General features: G+C 45.1%; 1 protein-coding gene across 1 annotated transcript in view; it reads right to left on the bottom strand.

The window, feature by feature from the left end:
* Positions 1 to 16,602: 16,602 nt before the first annotated feature.
* LOC134466905 (protein bicaudal C homolog 1-like) overlaps positions 16,603 to 20,000 on the bottom strand; it is a 254,885-nt gene continuing 251,487 nt past the window's right edge. Inside the window, exon 21 of the mRNA XM_063220805.1 lies at positions 16,603 to 16,755. Coding sequence (XP_063076875.1) covers positions 16,622 to 16,755 — 134 coding nt within the window. The 3' untranslated portion in view covers positions 16,603 to 16,621. The remainder of the gene's footprint in view (positions 16,756 to 20,000) is intronic.

The raw sequence follows: 20,000 nt of genomic DNA on the forward strand, positions 1-20,000 counted from the left end.
TCAGGAGTTGAACCGGTAAGTAACCTTCGGGCTGCAAGTCTGATGCCCTAGCCTCTTACCCATGACTGCTACCAAGATCAGGATGATGCGAGGGCACAAAAGACAAAAGAAGACTATGCATGCCACCACAACAGGCTTCTGGTCCACAGGTTGTCTGTCAGACCGGATAACAAAACACAAACACCCTTCAGAGCCAATATTAGATCAATTACAAACATTATTCAATTTACCTGGGTTAAGAACACACACACACACACACACGCACGCACACACACACACACACACACACACACACACACACACACACACACACACACACACACACACACACACACACACACACACACTTGTCATTGTAAACTGAATTTCTGTATTAGGCTACCGGTAGTTTCTTTTAAAAATCGAATTGCATTGTGGGAATCTGTGCTGTTCACGGCTATCTCGCTCTCTCTCTCTCTCTCTGTCTGTCTGTCGCTGTGCCTTTGTCAAGGCACCAAGTCAACCCCCCCACCCCTCTCTCTCTCTCACTCTCTCTCTCACTCTCTCTCTCACTCTCTCTCTCTCTCTCTCTTACTCTCTCTCTCTCTCTCTCTCTCTCTCTCTCTCTCTCTCTCTCTCTCTCTCTCTCTCTCTGCTCCTATCACCCAAGGAGACCTCCTCCTCTGCCACCAGTTTCCCCCAGTGCTCTGATTGCTTAACTCATGACTGGCCCTTAATTAAAACTGTCTAGACAGATTTTGCACACCACACCACTGCACTGCACCGTCAGGCTTTGTTGTCTGTGTCTCTCACTGCACTGGACATCAGAAGGAAGACATTAACCCTTTATCTTGCAGGGCAGGGCAATTAGATGAAAATAGAGAATACTGTTATGGACGGTCACTTTAAATTATTGCCATTTTATAGCTAGGCTTTCATGATTGGAGGGGGAAAATGATAAGTAATAAAATAAAACAAGCAATAAAATAATCAAAGTTCAAGAGAGTCCTTGTGCACAAGCCATCAGCAATTCAGGTGCAGGTGTGAGGCAGGAGAAGGTGAACACAATGAACAAAATTCAAAAGACACCGCACACTGCTTACTGTTCTTTTTCTTACTTTATTTTTCGGAGCGAACAACACGTTTCGCCCAGTGCGTCACCAGGTTCGCAGTAATAAAAGTAATAAGTAATGAAATAAGTTATGTAAGTAACAAAACAAGTAATGTCTAATTGTATGTCTATGCACATGGATGGTTAAAAGTAAACAAACAAGCAGAAAATAAACAAAAGAATTGTCCCTACTGGTGGCGCCATGAAGAATGTAACATAAAAGGTAGGTAGTACACCCATTGTTTCGTGGCTACAAACTTCTACTACATTACAGGGGAAGAAAGGAGTCACCGGAGCATCTTCAGATGTGGAAAATAACTTGTTTTATTGGGCAAACGCCAAGACTAACATTTCGACGTTCATATTGACTCTGAAGAAGACGTGTGAACGTCGAAACGTTAGTCTTGGCGCTTGCCCAATAAAACAAGTTATTTTCCACATCTGAAGATGCTCCGGTGACTCCTTTCTTCCCCTGCATTTACCAAGTCCTTTCCCGAGACGCACCAGATTGTGAAGTGCAGGAGCACCCAGGATATCTCTCTTTGCTACGTGATTCTACTACATTACATTACATTTAGCTGACGCTTTCATTTATTCAAAGCGACTTACAGTTATTGTTTTTCAGGGTATTGGTTACAGTCCCTGGAGCAATGTGGGGTTAGGTGCCTTGCTCAAGGGCACTTCAGCCATGGATGGAGATGTAGGGTGAGGTCAGGGGGGATTCGAACCTGCAACCCCTAGATTGAAAGACCAACTCTCTAATCACTACGCGACGACTGCCAGTGAAACTGTCCAGGTTTTGAGATGACAGAGGTTTCAGGGAACCAACGTTTTCAACCTCAAAACCCTTAAAGGTAGAGATGGCCTCCGCGCCTTTGTCTTACTTGGGATGTTTCGTCTCACAACCTCACCACCGTTGAAGAATGAAAATAGCTGCAAAACACAACAGTTTTTCTTTTCTTTTTTTGAAGGATTGCAGCAGGTCTTTAGGACCTATTCATGCTCAAAATACATACCACACTATGTACTAATGTGCCCTATATTTATTTATTTATTTTTACCATTTATTTCTTATTTATTCACACAAACACTGCATGTAGTAAGTGTTCTGCAGTAATACTGTGGCAAAAACGGCTTTTGACACTGAACTAGTCCAACGAAGGATTTTCTACCTCATGTCGGTAGGAAATCAAAGCAGCGTTCTATAAATAATCTGCAGGGGATGAATAATGGATTCTGCTGTGCATGAGCTTGCGTTTTACCTGATATGAGCTCATCTAACCAGCTCAGGGCCGTCTTCCTAAAGCCTGGCTTATACGCTACCGCCCCCTAGTGGGCAAAAGTGTATCGCAGCTCCTGAAATTGATGTAACCACACAGCAGTGTTGCCAGATTGGGCAATTTCCCGCCCAATTGAGCTGCTTAGGATGGCCATCTGAGGATAAAAACGAATAAAAAAGGGACTTTGTGCAGATTTTTCCTGCAAATCTATGGCCATAGAAATCAACAGAGCTAAGATCAAAATCGGGTGGGATTTAGCGCTTCCGTGAAGGTTTGAGCACTTTTTGGGCTGGAAGTCTCATCTGGCAACCCTGCCACCCAGCAGCCTCCCCACCGCACGTGCCCATTGTTGCCAATTCATTTCGGCTCAATCAATTAAGCCCTCGCAATAATGCAGTCAGGGAGTCGTCTCATAACGACACACAGCCATTATGGCTGGCAGTTTGCTTTCTGCAGTCTTTCCCTCTCCCTCTCTCTCTCTCTCTCCCTCTCTCTTTCTATGTCTGTCTGTCTGTCTCTCTCTCTCTCTCTCGTTCTCTCTATAGTCAACTAGGATCTAATATATTCACAGTGGTTACTGTAAATTGTTTTTCTCTTCATTTATTATTATATTATTTCTTTATTTTGGTTTGCTTTCTTTAATATACCTTTATACATTTTAAGAGTGTAATATGATCTGGTTGTACAAATTGTTTCAATAAAGTATCCTTAAAATTCAAATTCTCTCTCTCTCTCTCTCTCTCTCTCTCTCTCTCTCTCTCTCTCTCTCTCTCTCTCCCTCTCTCTCTCTCTACCAACATTGCAGTAGTCCTATTCGGGCCAAGAGAGAAAACCCGCTGTGATTATGAGCGCATTTAAGTGGTTGAGCGACTGACAAAAAGTGGGAACTGACTGCGGTGCGGTGCGTTGGAATTCCGATTCCGTCCTTGGGCCCCGTCCTCCTCGCTATGCGCTACCGCCGCCTCGGGAAATGGGAATTCTTGCGAGGCGACGGCGGCGGCGCTCCCTGACGCTCCCTGACTTGACAGCTCGATGGGCTATTATTCTGGAGCCCCAGGAATTCTATCAGATATCACGCCAGGCACATTAGGCTACCAACAGAGTAGCGACGACGCACCCAAGGCTAGCTGGTTTGGGTATTTCAGAGAGAGAGAGAGAGAGAGAGAGAGAGAGAGAGAGAGATACACACACACACACACACACACACACACACACACACACACACACACACACACACACACACCATTTTTCTCAAACAAATAACTCCTCGGGAACAATTGAAGTGTGATTGACGACCTTCGGCTGCGACTCCGTGTCCACCTCAGGCAGTCGGCTACTTTCAAGTAGTTAGGATGAGTACTGGCCTAACAGCTCATTCATCATTTTCGTGAGAATTAACATTTGGGATAGGCCTACACAGTGACGGAACAATTGCACACAGGGCCTCAGGGCAAGACACTGATATGCCCCCCCCCCCCCCCCTACACACACACACACAGCCTGACAAGGTCACAATAGGGCCCCCACCACCAATACAGGAGGGTCCTGGGCCTCGGGGCAAATGCCCTGCTCGCCCCCCCCACCCCCCATAGCGCCGTCCCTGGGCCGACAAAATCGACTCTCCCTGAAAGGCTACTTTATGCGAAACAGACGCAGCAAAACACCGAGCTGTCTCTTATAAAAGAAAGGAGAGGAAGAGAACAACATTCCTGAGCATTTTCAGCAAACAACATATCATCAAATAATTTCCTCTCTAAACGTCTCCTTCGACCGTCGCTCTTGATTCCCCTGAATGGACATTACAGTGGTGGCTGCTGTGCAGCTCCTGCCTTTTCAACAGTGGTGGACAAACTTTCATGGTGTAATTACAACAGTAGCACATGATACTATATAGCTGTTACACCGTTTACTCCATTTTACTTACCTATTGAGATAGACTTTGTTATTACTGAAAAACAATAAAAATCTAACAAGGACCCACCACAAACTCAACCCAACCTGTACAGAATTAGCTTATCGTAAGATAAGTACATTGGTCTACTTTTCACTCAGATAAGTGAAAGCCCATTGGGAAACTCCAACTCCCATTGTCATTGTGACACAGCAAGTGAACAAGTGAACAAGTGAACACTGCACACTGCACACAACGAAATTGCATTTATGCCTCACCCGTGCAAGGGGGCAGCCCTCAGTGGAATAAGTTACCTGTGTTGGAAAGAGACTGTGTTACTATTTTTTACTTTTACTTTTACTTTGTCCACCACTGCTTTTCAACTAGGCTCGTGCAGAATCATGAATGTTGCGTGTGTGAGATAGTAGGGCTGCACGATTATGGAAAAAAATGAGAATCATGATCATTTGGGTCAAAATTGTTATCACGATTATTAATCATGATTATTGATTTTTTGCTGATAACAAATTGATAACAAAATGAAATATAACCAATAATTAATTATATACGGGATGAGCAAAATAAAATCCATTGTAATAATTATGTGCAAGGCAATAGCATGGAACGTAGGTGAACAGATTTCTGTCCGGAAATGCAAGCCTATCAGTATGGTCTGGCTTCAAGGACACTCGAAGGTAGGCCACTATTGCCACGATTAGATCCCGATTGAAATCCCAATTTCGATATCACGATTATATCACTATTTTCGAAATCATTTGCCGCAGTCTTCCCACTTTAGCCTCACTCTACAACACCAGACTTGCTAGGAAAGCCAAAAACATCCCCTCTGACCCTACACACCCAGCACACCACCTATTCACACTATTGCCTTCAGGGAAAAGGTACCGCAGCATCCCAAGCAAAACCACACGCTCTAGGGACAGTACCTACCCTCATGTCATCCGTCACTTAAATACGCACTAGCACTTTACAGCTACTCCACTACCTGGCCTTCCTACCTCCTTTGTTACTTTGCACAATGCTACTACTGTTCTGTACATACCATGCACTTTAAATATTCCATTGCACTTTTCTATGTCTCCAATGTTTTGTATGCCATTCCCTGTTTATTTATTTGTGTACCCCCCCCCCCCCCCCCCCCCCCCCCCCCCCCTTGTGTGAGCACACCAAGTAACATTCCTATCAACTGTATTTTTATACTGTTGATATGGCTAAATAAACTTGAAACTTGAACTTGAACTAACTGTTCATCCCTACGAGATAGGCTTCTACACACTCCTCAACAGGGCCGGTGTTCTGACAGATTTTCCTACCTTGTAATATTTTCCTACGTAATATTGTTTACAGTAAAATACAAAACAGTGACACCAAACAGGGTGTTAGATTTACGAGATGAAAGATATGAAAATAAAATCGCAAGGTTATGGATACAAGTACTACCAAAAACCTGGCTTCTCATTAAATCTTAGCAAAACCGCTAGCATAACGAGTAAGTTTGCTAAGTTGCCGGAGTCAAACTTCAATTTCTAAGACACACATACATAAATAAAGATAATAACCACATACCTGTAGTGTAAATTGTAAATGAAAGTACTCTATTTATCTGTTCTCCGCTAATACTACACAGTCTGGTGTTGACATTTCGTGACATTTCATGGTCTGCGCATGCCCAATGGGGCTTTGTAGGATTATATGACATGTAGTAGAATTTTACAGAACACCGGCCCAAGGCTAAGACAACTATGCGATGGCTTGGACCCCCCCACGCCACGCCATCAGGGGCCCCCCATGAGCAGCAAAGTTCCAGGAAGAAATGAACTCTCCTCCACCATTTCCCCTAGTCATATTGTTCTAGTAGGTGGTGGTATGGGGGCCCCGGTCCAGATGTTTTCCCTAGGGCCCCATAAAAGCTTGGGACTGCCCCGCTCCTCAATCTCAATAGCCAGCACGCGCTAGCCTGGCGGCGCCATCCTATGTACTTCACCCAGCCTGGCGACGCCATCCTATGTACTCCACCCAGCCTGGCGACGCCATCCTATGTACTTCCACCCAGCCTGCCGACGCCATCCTATGTACTTCCACCCAGCCTGGTGACGCCATCCTATGTACTCCACCCAGCCTGGCGACGCCATCCTATGTAGTCCACCCAGCCTGGCAACGCCATCCTATGTACTCCACCCAGCCTGGCGACGCCATCCTATGTAGTCCACCCAGCCTGGCGACGCCATCTTATGTAGTCCACCCAGCCTGGCGCCATTCTATGTACTCAACCCAAAGATTTTGGCTCCGCACCTAGTCTGGCAAGACCCTCCTAGCTCGGTTCGCTCACTGTTTATCCAATCAGCAAACAGTTGAGAGTGGTGATGCAGAACTCACCTGCGAAGTCCTTTACTAATTGTAACATTACTCACACGGTTGTTTTTGTTATTTGTATGCTTTTGCGACATTATATCGTAACAGTCATGCTATGAAAGCACAATATGGGTTTCAATTTAAATTCGTAACTCCAATAAATGGCAAAATAAGATCAGACCATCTCCCACCCTCCAAGGAGACGGATTCTTCTTAGCTTTCGCTAGACTGTTTGCCAGAACAGTCGGCTCTCGCCCAGGCTAAGTACGCACCCCTTGGCTGTTGGAGTAACCAACTTCAAGGACCTCCAAACAATGTGTTGGAGAGATTCCAGAGTACGGGCAGAAATGAGAGCTAATCCTAAAAAAACATAGCTGACCTCCCCTCCGTCCCCCTTCTCCCACCAAAAAATGCTGCATTTTTAAAAGCATAGGCCTACATACCCACCACAAACCACAAAACAGCCCTCATCCTTCAGCGGCATTGCAAGGGCACATCTCTGAAGTGAAGTTAGGCCTTTACGCTCCAGTAGGAATAATAAATTGTGAATAAAACGATTTTAAAAATCAGGGCCACGCATGAATACAAAAAAAGAAGCCTCTCGCACTTCAAGTTCCCACAATGGAGGGCAAAAATGGTGCCAGTGAAAGTCTCTGCAGTCTGTAGTTGTGACATGATGAGGGTCAGCGAGTACAAATCCAACACAAGTGTTTCCACAGTGTGTGTGTGTGTGTGTGTGTGTGTGTGTGTGTGTGTGCACGCGTAATTTCCACAACAATAAAAAACAATTCTATGCCGGTGGTGGTGACTTGCGAGGCTATTTGAGCCATCAAACGTAAGTCGACAAAATAGGCTTTAGGCTTTAGGGTTTAGTGTACCCGCAGATGACTCACCACACAACACAAAACCCACGTGTGAGTCAGGTGTACTCAAACGCTACTGCAGCCTGCTGTTTCACAGTACAGTCCTAGCCAGGGCCGTTGACAGACACCCAGGGGCGGTTTTAGGAAATCTGAGGCCCTGGGCAAAGAACAATTTTAAGGCTCCCTTTAAATTATTAGTAAATAATCAATGGTGTATAAATGCAGGCAGTGGCATAACAACGGAAACATGGGCCCAAAAGCAAGATTATCTAGGTGGGCCCCATCGAGCTGCAGCCAAGGGCCCCGAAAGCTTAAATTGCCACCGCATGAAAAATCGATGCATAAATGTCGATTGACGACGGGGCCCCTGGCTGGACGGGGCCCCGGGCAATTGCCCGACTTTGCCCAATGATAGAACCGCCCCTGAAGACACCCCTGACTGGGCCTAGGATAAAGTCATCTGAAAAGGCCCCCCTCTCAATACATACTGTACAGCAGCGGTTCCCAACCTTTTTCAGCGGGGGACCCCCCTTTTGGACTTTGGAATATTTTCGAGAACCATACAAGTGAATACAAGTTGACCGTCATCGACCCCCCAAGGGCGGGGTCCCCAGTTTGGGAGCTACTGCTGTACAGTAATGGGGACCTAATTCTGGGCCCCCTCTTTCCCTGGGCCCGGGACAACATACCCGTTTGTCCCCCCCTGTTGGCGGGACTGCTGGCTACCTGATAGGGATGTAAATAAAATCGAAAAAGTATCGATGTATCGGAAGTATCGGCCAGCAATTTAATCGAATCGCATCGTATCGTGGGGGATCGTTCTTAAGAATCGGAAAGGATCGAATCGCTGGCCCCTGTGCAATGCCCTAGCTCCATAACACAATAGTAGTGGACAAGTAATTGGAAAAGATCAAATCGAACTGAATCACATCATATCTTGGGGAATTCTTAAGTATCGGAAAAAAAATCTAATCCCTGATTTAAGAAATCGATACCGTATCGTATCGTCATGAAGGCTGTGATTTACACTCCTATTAGTGTTTCCCAACCTTTTTTATCCTACGTACCCCCTAAGCAATTTTGTCCTATGATGAGTACCCCTCTCACTCATGCTCTATATCTGCTCCTCTATCCCAATGTGACAACACTCCATATATTTGTTATTATTACATTTCCCCAAGTACCCCCTGAGGTGTGCTCGCGTACCCCTAGTGGTACACGTACCCCTGGTTGGGAAACACTGCCCTATGAGGACACCAGACCAGACCACAACCTGTCAGCCTTAACTTGCCTCTTGACCTCAGGAAGAAGTCTCAGTGCAAATGAGACCACTGAGTATGTGAGCGATATGTCTGTGAGTGTGTGTGTGTGTGTGTGTGTGTGCGCATGTGAGTGTGTGTGTGTGTTTGTGTGCGCATGTGAGTGTGTGTGTGTGTGGTCGAGAGCGAGGGAGCATGTGTGTGTGTGCATGTCTGTGTGTGTGTGTGTGTGTGTGTGTGTATGTGTGTGTGTGTGTGTGTGTGTGTGTGTGTACATGCATGCGTGCGTGCGTCTTTGTGTGAGTAGCGCACGACTGAGACCTTTGTGGATGCAAGCAAATGTCTCAGTGTGAGATGTGATCAAATGTGAGTATAGATATTGTATCAGCTCAGATGGGATGCTTTTATTTTTACTTCAAGTGCACAACATGTTAGGGACTAACGTTTCGATGGCAAGCCATCTTCATCAGAGTCCATGAACTCTGAAGTCATGGACTCTGATGAAGATGGCTTGCCATCGAAACGTTAGTCCCTAATATGTTGTGCACTTGAATTAAAAAGAAAAGCATCCCATCTGAGCTGCTCCGGTGTCTTCTCTTCGTTCAAGATTACCTGCCTCCCTACCGTTGATGCACCTGATGTAAAAACAGAAGCGTGTGGAACCCCTTTTGTATAGATAATGTATGTATGTATGTGCCTGTGTGTGTGTGTGTGTGTGAAGAGAGAGAGAGAGAGAGAGAGAGAGAGAGAGAGAGAGAGAGAGAGAGCGAGAGCGAGCAACAGAGACAGAGAGAGTGAGAGAGAGAGAGAGTGTGTGTGTGTGTGTGTGTGTGTGTGTGTGTGAGAGAGAGAGAGAGACAGAGAGAGACAGACAGACAGAGAGAAAGAGTGTGTGTGTGACTGTTAAACTGGTAGCAGGGCATTAAGGTTGCCTGCTGAGGTTTTGGCCTTGTGCATCTTTTGCTCCAGAGTCACACTAGTGCGTGACTTTTGTTTGCTTACATTTAAGGCCAAATATGCAACTGTGGCTATTTCATGGCCAGTACAGGTAATAAAGTTCACTTAAAGGGACACTGTGCAGGAAATGGTCAAAAAGGTACTGCAACTATGCTGCTCATTGAAACTGGGCTGCCTATTGCCAAATTTGATCTTCACATGAAAGTTTACTAAGTAATAAACACATATTTTCTAGTATGGTCCAAGTACAGTCATTTTTGCAGCTAGAAATGGCTATTTTTGGGAATTCAAAATGGCGGACCATGGAGAAGATCCCCCTTTTCATGAAAGAAAAGTGAATTTTTTTTCAGTCATAATGAAAACTTTGAATTTGATGGTGGTGGTAAATATTCATGAAAAAGGTAACATTAGTGAATGGGTAGCATGAATTCTGGAAATAATCAACAAAAAATCCTGCACAGTGTCCCTTTACTGTAAACTAGTGTGTGACTCACAATACCCAGCAGCCCAGTACCATTTACCAAAGGCAGCAATTTCCTGAAGTGATTATTTTTTATAATGATACAGTCCAAGAAATGTGCTTGGTGGTAATGACTATTAAATTACTATTAAAAAACTACACACAGAGATGAATAAAACAAATGAGACTGTCACAAAGGCAAAAGAAAAGGTTTGCTTACAATTTATTACTTTAGTAACATTTCCTCCAAGTGATACAGAACATTCATACGGGTAGGGTACCACTTCATCCAAGTACCACAAAATAACCCCACATTGGAGCCTCAACTTCTTAAGAACACTGCTATGGAGTTTCTTTATTTTATTTTATTATTATTAATACCAGCATATATAGTATCTGTTTTGGAACTCACTCACTAATAAAACGTCATTTCCATTGGCACCGGCCAGCTCAAATGGCGTCATTGACTGCATCAACTGGTTAAAGCAACAGTCCGCCATTTTGGGATATACGTATGCTCATTTTACACCTCCTCTTGATTTAAATGATTAAGCTTGACCTTTTCTTCTGTTCATCCAGCCATTCTCTGGGTCTGGTGATATTACTTCTTAGCATAACTGGACTGTATCGTACCAGAAAGTGAATGGTACCAATTGGGCCCATTCAGTTAATTGATACATGCTGAGACGTCATATCACCAGAATCAGAGAACAGCTGAAAGAGCAGGAAAAAGGCAAAGCTCAAAAATGTAACTCGAGGGTATAAAGGTGTAAAATGAGCATATTTCAAAAAATGCTGGAATGTTCTTTTAAGACAAAAGAACTGAAGATGGTCCCATTATTCCCAGTGAGTGTGCGCTTCTGCTGCCCGTCAGGATTTACATAACTCCAAATCGATCCAGTTTTCAGGAAAGAAGTTATGTGTGAGTTAACCGAACGTCATACAACACTGTGAGCCTTGGTTTGGGCAAGGCCATGTCAAACAAACAACATAGACCTTTTTCTTTTTTTAAATTCGTCCCTTCTTTTTTTAAACCTCCCCTTTCAACTGGAGAGAAACACTGAGCAAAATTCAACAAATGAATTACAGCTGTTGGTCTTTTTTCTGTTCGAAAACATACTCAAGGATTCAGAGTTCGGTCGGGTGCACACAGAACGGCAATGATTTGGAACGAATTGCTTTCCCCGGAATGTCTGTTGATAGATGTTGGCTGGCAACAGACAGGAAGGAGAATCAGAAGTGGAAAAAAACAATAACAAAACAACATCAAAGGAAATAAAAGAAAACAAATATGGATGGTCAAGGGTGCATTTCTGGAAAGCGTAGTTGCTAAATACGGTAGCTACTTCGTTGGTTGCGATGCAATTTCCCATTGGCAACTACCTAAGTTGCTAAATGCTGACAACTACGCTTTCGAGAAATGCACCCCAGATTGGAAGCTCTTTGAATAACACTGAAACTAGGATTCCCTTCTTTTTTTTTTGCTTGTGCTCTTACTGTTGAGTCCAAAGCTACAGAAAGGGCAAAGGTTCAACTCCTTTGCTCAGTCGGTTTCAAATACTCACTTAATAGAAGTTGGCATTTTGTTCACTAGGAACTAGACACATCAGCTCAACTCCTCAATGTCAGGTCCACATTTTCATCGCCAAAATAAAAGACACATAAACGTAAAAGTAAAAATGAATTCTGTACAAAAAAGATGGTATGGTTTGCCACAGTCTAAATTTTTGGCACGATTTTTGTCAGATACAAAAAGGAGTATAAACTACAATATGCACAAGATGCATAGAAATAATGGCAAAATAATGAAACTCTCTCACACACACAGTTTACACACACTGCACGCAGCATCACACAAGATTGGAATAAACACTTTTGCATTAACATAGAGGCATGATTATTACACTATAATACATAGAGATCAAGGCAATGCATTTGCAACGAGGTGAGACATAAGCCATAAGGAGTGGTCAACATCTGGGTGAATTGTGGTACTCCAGAGTAACTACGACGATCTTCACTGTTTATTTTGGAAAGACAACAGTGCAAGAAAAAAAAAACACTTTTAGGTGGACTTTTCCTTTTCCCCCACCTCGAATAAGGCACGTCTGTTGACATTCACAGCTTCGTGGTCTATTATACTTTCAGACTGGACTGGAACGCTGACTGGAAAGTTTTAAAGTCTTCAATTACACCTGAACGACAACGCATAATTCAGTTTGAATGTCTTTTAAGGCAGAAAACCCCTGATTGCTGCTGGAAAGAAGACTTCTCGTAAGAGGCAGAACAATCACACACACACACACACACACAATGTCCTCCTGCGTTTCATTTTCAGAACTTCATTTTTCTTTCCACCCTTCATAGACTTCTGGAATCACCTTATCAACCTTCCAAATTCTAGAATTTCATTGTGGAAATTCATGTGCACTTCCTTTAGAAGGATTAAGGCAGATGGTTTAAGGCGAATGGCAGACAGAGCACAGGAGAAAAAAAAACGCTGAGAGGTAGTTGAAAGAACAGAGCTACGAGACTTCACTAACACTCAAATGCTAACGCCTGTCTTTGAAGTTTTATCCCATGGCACACAGTTAATGCAGGTCCCTTTAGTTCCTTGTAGACTGCAAGACGACAGCACCTCTGAGGAAAATGTTGAAACAACGTGTAACAGTTTACTTGACGCCGGTGTCATATTCATGTCATTATAGTGTCATAATAGTGTCATAACACAGTCATAGATGAGTCATAAACATTATGTCCACGTCATAAACCCAAGGTTGTCTTTAACCGAATGTCACTTTAGGCCGACAGTCATAAAATGCTTATGACATGGACATAATGTTTATGACACGTGCACAACTGTGCCATGACACTATTATGACACTGTGATGACATGCTTATGACACCGGCGTCAAGTAAAGGGTTACCAAACAATGCATACAAGTGACAAAAAACCCCAGAACAAAGCTACTGGTCAATGCATCTTGTCTATATGACTCCCTTTTTTCCATAACTACAAACGCATTAAATGTTATCTCAAGACATAGAGCAAGGTACTTGCTGGGCAGACCAGAAGTTTCTGAGTGCAAAGTAAGAGTCTGCACCACGAAACTAAGAGAAAGCAAACAGAGACAGAGAGAGAGGATATCTGTGACACTCAGATCTCATCACTGCAGCACATAATACTAGAAGAGGAAAAAGAAATACATTGAATGCTCATTGTCAATGTTTTACTACTTACTTTCTTGCACTATGTATAGGACACAAGCCAATGTACATAACTTAAAGTACACCCTATGGCTATGCAGTGCACTATGGGTTAAAACGAGTGCACAGTTTTTGGGCACAGCCCATTGAAATCAAAGGAGAAGGAGGAGGAGGAGGAGGAAGACGAGGAGGAGGAAGAGGAGGAGGAGGAGGAAGAGGAGGAAGAGGAGGAGGAGGAAGATGAGGAAGAGGAGGAGGAGGAAGATGAGGAAGAGGAGGAAGATGATGAGGAGGAGGATGAGGAGGAGGAAGATGAGGAGGAGGGAGAGGAGGAGGAGGAGGAAGAGGAGGAAGAGGAGGAGGAGGAAGAAGAGGAGGAGGAGGAGGAGGAGGAGGAAGAAGAGGAGGAGGAAGAGGAGGAGGAGGAAGAAGAGGAGGTGGAGGAAGAAGAGGAGGAGAAGGAGGAGGAAGAAGAGGAGGAGGAGGGAGAAGAGGAGGAGGAGGAAGAGGAGAAGGAGGAGGAAGACGAGGGGGAGGAGGAGGAGGAAGACGAGGGGGAGGAAGACAATGAGGAAGAGGAGGGGGAGGAGGAGGAAGAGGAGGAAGCACTTTCAGGAAGAGGACTACCTTTTCTTACAACTCCTTTTACTTTCACTAATACTTCATTTCTCTCCCCCGAGGGCAGTCTAGAGGCCCCAATGGCTGCTCAATGTCCACACACACTCAATGCAGTATGCGCGGGCGTGGGGAGTCCATTTGAAGAGCTCTTTTCCAAAACGCTATATCCACCATTTTTGACTTTTTGCATTTTAATATTGGAATAGACTGTTAAGAAAGTCCTATCATCTATGTGTGAATTCTTGCTATTCAAATGTTTTGAGAACATACTATTTAAACCTCTTTAAAATGCATTTTGCAATGCAATTCAAAGGAATGCCCAATACAAAAATGTCAATTTCCCAACATTCTATAAAATGGATATATCTCATTTTGGAAAAGAGCTCTTCATTTGGTGTCTGGGTAAGTGCTCGCAAGGGGCTAGGGGGGTGGGGGGTTCACTTGGAAACATCAGCACGTTCACGGGTGCTCGCAAGGGGCTAGGGGGGTGGGGGGTTCACTTGGAAACATCAGCACGTTCACGGGCCAAGTAAAGTGCAAAGAAAGTTCTGGAACGACAGAGAGCACCGAAAGGGGAGAGATGCAAGATAATAAAAAAGAGAGAGGGAGTGAAAGACAGTATGAGAGATCGAATGAAAGAAAAAAATGGAAAGAGATAGTAAGAAAGAAAGGTAGAATGAGAGAAAGCAAATTGAAAATGGAAGAGAGATGGAGGGATGAGGATGAAAAGTGATGAAAAGCATAAGAGAAGGAGAGACAAAGTGAGAGAGAGAGAGAGAGAGAGAGAGAGAGAGAGAGAGAGGGCAGTATAAGGAAGAGAGAGAGAGGAAGAAGAGACATGCAGCATTGGTGAGCGTTTGACACACCGGTCTGTGTCATATTTTTGGCAGTTGACCATTTGTTTGGTTCCACAGTCCCCTGTGTAGGTACCTCAGCCACTGTTTGGCCTTTAAAGTAGTACCGCGGCAGAACCATAGTACCGTAACAACGGAGAACCCATCACATCATCACAATGAAGAACCATTGTAGTACCACGTTGCCATGGCAACTGTGGAACTGGTACCGCTGTGCTGCTGCCGCGTTTGAGAACGGGAGAATGTGGTACCGTGGCAGAACCTTAGTACCTCATCATGACAATGAAGAACCATTATAGTACCATGCTCCCATGGCAACTGTGGAACTGGTACCGCTGTACTGCTGCCGCGCTTGAGAACGGGAGAATGTGGATGCAACCCCACATGGAAGACTACAAGCACCAGCATGATTTGTATACAAGTCTTATATGCAGGGCCGCTGACAGGTTCCCTTCCCTCCCCCCCCCCCCCCCCCCCCCCCCCCCCCCCCCCCCCCCCCCCCCCGGGCGAGCCCACCCCCCCCCCCCCCCCCCCCCCCCCCGCCCTCCCTCCCCACCACCCCCCCCCCCCCCCCCTCCACACACACACACACACCTTGTACATATAATGTAATGCGGACCCATTTCTGGGCCCCTTCTCTCCTTGGGCCCGGGGCAAACTGACCCCTTTGTCCGCCCTTGTCAGCATTGTTCCTGCTTGTCGTGTGTCCTCCAAGGCACTCACTTTGGCACTCCCTTGAAGTCATGTGCTGAGTTTAAATGATGTACAGTTTGAGGGGAGGGGAGAACAGGAACACGGGAAGTGTTCGTTTGTGTATGCGGGAGGAGAGGCACAAGGGTCAAGGGTCACACGGAACAAGGCCAAATCCAAATTGGTTCTTATTTCTTGTACCAGAAATGTCCAAAGATTATTGGAGAGAAATGGTGTTAAACAAACACACACAGACATCACAGACACACACACAGACATGATGCTGGATGGTTGAACACTCAGGGTTGGGTTTGATCGAAAGATGAACCCTCATTCCTTCAAGGGCACAGACAACTTCCTACCTCTCTGATGTTAGTTGGAAACATACATGATCAACTGGCTAGCTTCCCACAATGAACATTCCTTCCTTTGTGCATTATACAAAACAAAAATACTGTAAGCTAAGGGTAGACAGGTTTGCCCCCCCCCCCCTGACTTTTTGTCCTCTGCTGTCTGTGGGAGGAGGGTGGTGGTGGTGGTGGTGGTATTGGAGGGTGGGGAGGTGGAGGGGGCTTTACACATTAACACATGCTGTTGGTTGATTGGATGGTTTCAAGAGGACAGTTTGACCTCAAATTCAACTCTGCTCCTTTGAGAACAGGACAGGTTTGCTCCCCAGAACCCTCAATGCCCTTAAACTTTCAACCCAACCTATGACGTCTGGGGTTGGGGGTTGGATGGCTTAACGCAAAATCACAGACACACATGATGTTGGACGGTTGTTGGACAGTTGGGATGACTTGATCACAAGGCGAACTCTAGCCCTTTGAGGAAACAGTAAGAGTCAACTTGAACTTTGACCTCTGGGGTTGGGGGGTTGGGGTGGAATGGCTTTACACATACGCACATGATGCTGGTTGATTGGACGGTTTCAAGATGAAACTCACTCCTTGATTGGACGGTCTCAAGGTGAACCTCACTCCTTTGAGAAGATCAGGAACAGTCAACTTCAGGTTTGTTCCCCTCCTTGAACTTTGACCTCGATGGGTTAAGTGGGGGGTGGGGGCTGAGACTGACCCCTACCACCTTCCGCTGACGCTGGCGATGTCCGAGAGTCCGAATTGCCGTGGCAACCGGCCGCTGGCCCCGCCCTCTAGGAAGGAGGAGCGGATGTTGGGTGGCTCGAACAGCTTCCTCCGGTTCTTGTTCAACTCTGGAAACACACACACGTGCACACGCGCACAAATCCAAATTATTACTCTGGAAATACACACACGTGCACACACGCACAAATCCAAATTATTACTCTGGAAATACACACACGTGCACACACGCACAAATCCAAATTATTACTCTGGAAATACACACACGTGCACACACGCACAAATCCAAATTATTACTCTGGAAATACACACACGTGCACACACGCACAAATCCAATTATTACTCTGGAAATACACACACGTGCACACGCGCTCAAATCCAAATTATTACTCTGTGAAATTGCATGGCATACAACAATGTTGTAACGTAGTGGTAATACACACCAATGCACATTCAATGTAACAACATTTTAAACTAAAACCAACTTGAAACTTGAAACTAAAGTAAAAAAAAAAGTATGAGACAAAATGAAACAACCGGTTGGACTTTAGGGCAACACAGCCACACACACACACACACACACACAAGAAAAGAAAAGAAAAGCACATCAATAACACCTAAGTGAATACATCTTTTTTGGTCATGCAATGCACATCGATTGATACGGTACAAGTTTTTTCATGGCTGTTGCCATATCGGTCACAGTTATGCCAGGCCCAAACAATGTCTTTCACTCATACTTCCATTCCTTTTTATGGGTCTCGGGAGACTTTGTCTGTTTCTACGCTTCATTGACAGGAAAGAGAGAGAGAGAGAGAGAGAGAGAGAGAGAGAGAGAGAGAGAGAGAGAGAGAGAGAGAGAGAGAGAGAGAGAGAGAGAGAGAGAGAGAGAGAGAGAGAGAGAGAGAGAACAGGATGTTCAGAATGATAGAAAGGAGAAGAGAGAGGGGAGAGTGAAAAAAGAGGTTTAGAGAGAGAGAAAGTGAGAGCAAGAGAGAGAGAGAAAGAGAGAGAGGGGTGACAGTGAGATGCATGTGGATATTCAGAATGATAGGGGAAGAGAGAGGGGAGAGGGAAGCAAGCAGTGAAAGAGACATAGAGAGAGAGAGAGAGAGAGAGAGAGAGAGAGAGAGAGAGAGAGAGACAGAGACAGAGACAGAGAGAGAACTAGTGGGAGTGAGAGATGAGGAGGGATCAGGAAAAGGCCGCCGGTGGGATTCGAACCCAGATCCCTGGATTTGCAGCATGGCGCCTCAGTCCCCATGAGGCATTATTTTTTCTTTTCTTTTAGTAATATAGCGTTTCTCAACGGGGGCTCTGCAGCCCCCCAGGAGGTGTTGGGGTGCCCTAGGGGGGGCATTGAGAGGGATATGCTACAGCTGAGAGGGGCTGTGCTTTGCATTTGCATTAGTCAGTTTTTTTGGTCTTTTATGACTTTATTGACAGGACAGTTTGAGAGGTGGACAGGAAGCAAATGGGGAGAGAGATGGGGAGGGGTCGGCAAATGACGCGGGCCAGGAATCGAACCGGGGTCAGCCGCATGGCAGACGAGAGCTAGCCTTGCGACGCCATCCTCTGTAGTCCACCCAAAGATTTTGGCTCCGCACATCGTCTGGCAAAAGCATCAAGCTTGGTTCTCTCAGTGTTTAGCCAATCAGCAAACAGTTGAGAGTGGTGACATAGAACTCGCGAGCTCCGTTACTGATTGGTTAAGGTAACTATATTCACACTTTCGTTTTCTTATTTGTATGCTTTTGCAACGCTATAACGTAACAGGCATGCTAATAAAGCACAATATGGGTTTTAATTTGAGTTTGGAACTTCAATTAATTTAAATGATAGAGTAAGATCAGACCATCTCCCATCGTCCACGGAGACGGATTACTCATGGCTTTTGCCAGACTGATTGACGGAGTCAACAGTCGGCTATTCGCCCAGGCTAGACGAGTGCCCTACCGATTGGCCATGGCAGGGCCATTGGTCCAATTATTTTAGGGGGGCATTTGCAGGCTTATGATGTGGTGAAGGGGGTGTTGGGACTGGAGGCATAGGATATGATCCCGGGGGAGCTTATTCAAAAAAGGTTGAGAACCACTGGCCTAATGAAATCTTTTTGAGCTCTCTTGCCCTTATCATGACAGAACAGCCATGGAGATGGAGACAGGAAATGATAGGAAGAGAGAGAGAGAGAGAGAGAGAGAGAGAGAGAGAGAGAGAGAGAGAGAGAGAGAGAGAGAGAGAGAGAGAGAGAGGATGGGGTTGGATTGGGAAATGACCCAAGCCGGACTCGAACCGGGGTCTCCAAGGGTCCAACGGAGACCAGAGAAAGGACAAGGGGTGAGAGAGAGGGCGGAGGAGGGAGAGAGAGAGAGAGAGAGAGAGATAGATAGAGAGAGAGAAAGACAGAGAGAGAGAGAAAAAAAGAGAGAGAGATGCAGTGTTAGGGGAGATTATGCGAGATATGAATGGATGCTGAGAGAGAGAGAGAAAGAGAGAGAGAGAGAGAGAGAGAAAGAGAGAGAGAGAGAGAGAGAGAGAGAGAGAGAGAGAGAGAGAGAGAGAGAGAGGACTTCTGAGATATGTGGAGAGAGATGTGAATGGATGTTGAGAGAAATATTGTGAGAGATAAGGATAGATCTGAATGGATGTCGACGAATGCCTCGGTAGTGTACTTGCTCAAGACTGGTGGAGAGACAGTGTTGCCAGATGTCGAAAATGTCGAACTATCGTACTAAAATACGTTTTTTGGGGCTTTTAGGAAGAAATGAAGAGTTCAGATGCAAAACCCCTTAACTCCATTTCTGAAGACCTGCACTTCTATATTTTTAGAGAACCCCGTTGTTGGTTTGGTTTACATTCATGTACTTGATAATACATATAAATAGTTATATTACATAAATAAAATAAAAAAATATGCAATTTTCATAGCTTTGTATTAAATAAAAATGAATTAAGATTATTTTCTGAAATGGCACTTAGGGGGTTTTGCATCTGAACTCTTCAAATTATGCATGGAATAGCGGCTGACGAGGTGTCTCGATATCAAGGGAAATAATGGACGAGGCGGAGCGTTCTAACGGCCCGACGGCGCAGCCGAAGGGCTGTTCGCTTCGCCAAGTCCATTTCCCCTTGATATCGGGACACCTCGAAGGCCGCTGTTCCGCTTATCACCCGGTTACCAGCATTTAAATATTAATTTATTAATATGTTGATCTAAGGCTTAGTGAGAGAGTAGATTAACCACTGCGCTTGGTACGTTGCTATGGGCACCACTTCCTAATCTAGTGAGACGCGCCTCTATCGGAGGCATGTAAGGACGCGCGCAGAACGTTGGGGTGACTTGACAACAAGATGC

This window comes from Engraulis encrasicolus, chromosome 17 (genome assembly GCF_034702125.1).
Source record: "Engraulis encrasicolus isolate BLACKSEA-1 chromosome 17, IST_EnEncr_1.0, whole genome shotgun sequence".
In the NCBI taxonomy this organism is placed as follows: domain Eukaryota; kingdom Metazoa; phylum Chordata; class Actinopteri; order Clupeiformes; family Engraulidae; genus Engraulis; species Engraulis encrasicolus.